Below are 3,750 nucleotides of genomic sequence, written 5' to 3'. Positions count from 1 at the left end.
CGCCGGACCTGAAATTTTGTATTTGTGTGCACTGTTTGACCAAAATGATCGACGTGCATGTCTTTGCATGTATTTGATGTTTTAAAAATAGGGTTTATTATGGCAAATAGCAAAATTCCGGTCACTTTGTGTTTGTGTTTGCATGTGAGGCATGTCCGGTCACGTTCCGCGAGCGTGTCCACAGACATATAGGGATCCGGATTAGGCAATTCTGGCCTTAGATGCTCTAAGGGAGAGAAATGCACGGTAACTAATTTTATTCGCAAAAGATGCATGCAAAATAATTAAGTACATCTCTATCTCTATCTTCTCTAAATCTATCTCTGGTCTTCTATCTCTATCTGCATCTTCTCTATCTTCTAGTATCTCTCAATCTCTAGTTCTTCTATCTCTTGTGACACAGGGCATAGCAGGAAGGGTTTGCATTGAACTGAAGGTCACTCTCTGATCTTGTTGTGTTGGGGTGTAGTCGTCCAGATCTTGCTGGATGAGAATGTACATGCCGGATGAGAATACTACTGGTTTGCTCTCTCACTACAATGTGTGATGCTCGATGCAGTTTTGGGCTTGGAGCCCGGGTCACACGAGTCGTTTCCTTCTCCGATCGATCGGCTGGTTTGATTGCTTCCGATCGATCGCTATCTGATGAGCGGCCAAATCCAGCAGCCAAGAGGCGGTCGCACCGCACCTAGCGACGCAACGCCAAGCAGTCAGGAAGGATCGACTTGCACGGCAGCGGCGCCAACGCTCAAGCAATGACGCATGTCAGGCCGAGTGCGATCGGGATTGGGGCATGACCTTGACACGCCATCTCGTCACGAATTCACCATCAGGTTTTTCCCTCAAAATTTTTACCATCACGTATACACCAAGCCCATTTAATTTAGTCCATTTTCTCTATCGGATACGTGTTTCGATGATTATGAAAGTGCATCTATTAATTTTGTTCTTGTCATCTTCATGTACATCAGTACATGTGCATTATAGTTCAACTTTTGCATACTCCCAACCCACGTCTTCTGCATACCGGCCGGGTTAGACGATAATCCTGATCATCGAAATCAGAAGTTGCAAAAGAGACAAATATAATATAGGTTTGAGGTGTCTAGGCACCCCCTTATCAAAACCATACGTTCAGAATTCACCGCATAGAGATTTGTGCCATGTACTGTACCGTAATTTGATTAGCAAACGGAGTGGCTGTTAAGCGCGGGAGGTTGCTGTCCGTGACATGCGGCCAGAGTACATCAACAGTGGCCCTCGCAATGTTCATCTGACATAGATTCCATTTCTCTACCAGCTGAGAGAAACAACATGACAATTCTCTCCGTTTTTTTAGTGTAGTACACTGTTGAGTGAGAGAACGCTGCTGCATCAGACTTTTTGGAGAAGTGACAGAAATAATGGAGAGAGAGAGAGAGCGCGCCTATGAGAGAGAACTTCACTTTCTTCTGAAGAAGTGACACAGAAAAAATGGAGAGAGGGAGAGAAAGCTTGTGACAGATAAACGTTGGAGTTTACATGACAGAGAACAAAGAAATAAAAAAAAGTAGTATGACGCGCCAGAAGGAGGAAAAAGGAAGAAGTAAGTGAAGGAAAGTAGTATGAGGCTGATGTGATGTTCCTGGGGTCCATGCACAAACGCCGCATGCACCGCAGACGCCACATGCAAAAGCCCATGACCTGTCCTTTCAACTCCGGCCAGGCCTACCACCGTGCACGGTTTTACCTCTGCAAAAGCCTACTCTGCCTCACACAACCTACCTGCTTAATTAAACCTGCCACCGCTAATAACCTGCTGCGGCCTGCAACACTGCACGAATCTTAAAAAGGCTGGACGCGCCAGATAAGAGGGTGCCGGGGAACCCGGGTGCCATCACACCTTTTCGTATAGGTTTTAACTCAATTTCAGAAAAAGCTAGGTAGTAGTTTATATTATAAAACAACCATAAGTTCCGTCTAATAATCAGATATTGCACTTGATGTTAATGTTGCAGTTAAGATTTTGGAGACATTTACACGTTCAAGCAACAGGTACAGTACTTAGTCCATCCTGTTATAATTACAGTACAGTTACATTGTTATTACTCTTAGCACTTAAATTTGAGCTTTGTCCAGAGATTTGCTTCGTCCTCCTCCATCTAACCAGTTACCTACACGACTAGTCCAGCCGGCGTAGCAGCAGCGCCGGAGTCGCAGTCACTGAACTCCACAACGAGGTCCACGCCCCCGGCGTCTACAGTTAATCATACCCGAATTTCCCATCGAGCAGACGCCACCTGAATTTCATTGCCTAGCAGGATCCCCCCTACGTCTCTCTATATATATATCGTCTCCCTCCACATCCAAAAGACAAAACGTCTGACACAACCACCACTAAAACCAGCGCAAAGATGATGAGGGCTTCGCAAGTTCTCCCGCAGCTCGCCGTCCTCCTCCTCTTCCTCCTCGTCTCGTCCAGCGCCGCTTCCACTCTAGACGACACCTGCAAGTCCGTCAGCGCGAGCAACAAGGACCTCGCCTACGACTACTGCGTCAAGTTCTTCCAGGCGTGCAAGGGCAGCGCCACCGCGGACAAGAGCGGCCTCGCCGTCATCGCCACGAAGATCGTCCGAGCGGCGGCCGTGAGCACCGGCAGGCGCATCGCCACCATCAAGGCATCGCAAGGGGACGACAGGAGGATCCAGGGCCCGCTCGCCGACTGCGACGAGCTGTACTCAAGCGCCGTGGACCAGCTCGACGCGGCGGCGAGGGGCATCTCGTCAGGGAAGTTCCAGGACGCCCTGACGAACCTCAGCGCCGCTGCGGACGCGCCACAGACCTGCGAGGAAGGGTTTCGCGAGCTGGGCGTGAGTTCGCCGCTGGCCGACGAGGACTCCAAGTTCAGTAAGGAGTGTTCCATCGCTCTCGCTGTAACGAACACGTTGTAAGCGACAAAAGTCTATAATCATTTGGATCAATATAATCCTGGAATATAATCCTGTATGGATCGTGGTGAACTGACATAGCAGTCATTAAGAACACGGCACACAATTTGGGACGATCGTGGCCATCAAAGCGAATGCATGAGCATCCATCGTGCATCAATGTTTGCCAATGTTCAGGAGATCTGACGGCATGGGATGAGATGCCCATGCGCGGCACGCTAACGAATTTTGTACGCAAGAGATGCTTGCCAGGCAAGTGCAAGATTATATTATTGTTGCCATTTGTTGATTAGCAAGGCAATCGAATACGCCCACACGTATTAGTTGCCACATACATCAAAATAGCGGATGCCGGTATCCTTTTGTTTAGTCATATCATTTTCAAGTGTTTTACGTACAGCGAAACGTCACAACGATGGTTGCAGAACAAATCTGATACCGGTAGCACATGATGGATGCATGGGTCATGCTGTGTCCGACGGCACCGCAGCCTGCAGGTGGCGCCAGCCTCACCGCGGGTAAGGTCCAGCCACGAAGGCCATGTCCGGTCAGGCAGTCAGCGTCGTCGCGCGCGGATGGAGGCGGCAAACCAGCGTGCGCGAACGTTTCGAGTCGAAGATGCAAACTTATTTTTATTTTTTTTGCGGGGGAAAGATGCAGACTTCGGAAAATTGGCCACGATGATTCTAAGCTTACGATAATCCTAAATTTTACTGTGTGGGCCTCATGATTTCCAACCAAATGTTACCATGTACTTCCTGTTTAAAGATATAAGTTTTAGATCACTACTAAAGAATATAAGACATTTTCGATCACTACTAGT

The 3,750-nt window shown here is 48.2% G+C and overlaps 1 protein-coding gene across 1 annotated transcript; it reads left to right on the top strand.

Annotated features, from left to right (window-relative positions):
• The first annotated feature begins 2,334 nt into the window (after positions 1–2,334).
• Positions 2,335–2,985, top strand: LOC109785953 (pectinesterase inhibitor 12). Its single transcript, XM_020344542.3, has one exon. It carries the CDS (start codon positions 2,394–2,396, stop codon positions 2,928–2,930), a length of 537 nt encoding a protein of 178 aa, XP_020200131.1. The 5' UTR covers positions 2,335–2,393; the 3' UTR covers positions 2,931–2,985.
• Positions 2,986–3,750: the final 765 nt, after the last annotated feature.

The sequence above is a fragment of the Aegilops tauschii genome, chromosome 2 (genome assembly GCF_002575655.3).
Source record: "Aegilops tauschii subsp. strangulata cultivar AL8/78 chromosome 2, Aet v6.0, whole genome shotgun sequence".
NCBI classification, from domain to species: Eukaryota; Viridiplantae; Streptophyta; class Magnoliopsida; order Poales; family Poaceae; genus Aegilops; species Aegilops tauschii.
Note: the sequence above shows the minus strand (reverse complement) of the source record. Positions and strands in the feature narration are given on the sequence as shown.

Bases quoted from the DNA above. Each gene is read 5' to 3' on its own strand.
- LOC109785953 (XM_020344542.3), top strand. From the start codon at position 2,394: ATGATGAGGGCTTCGCAAGTTCTCCCGCAGCTCGCCGTCCTCCTCCTC.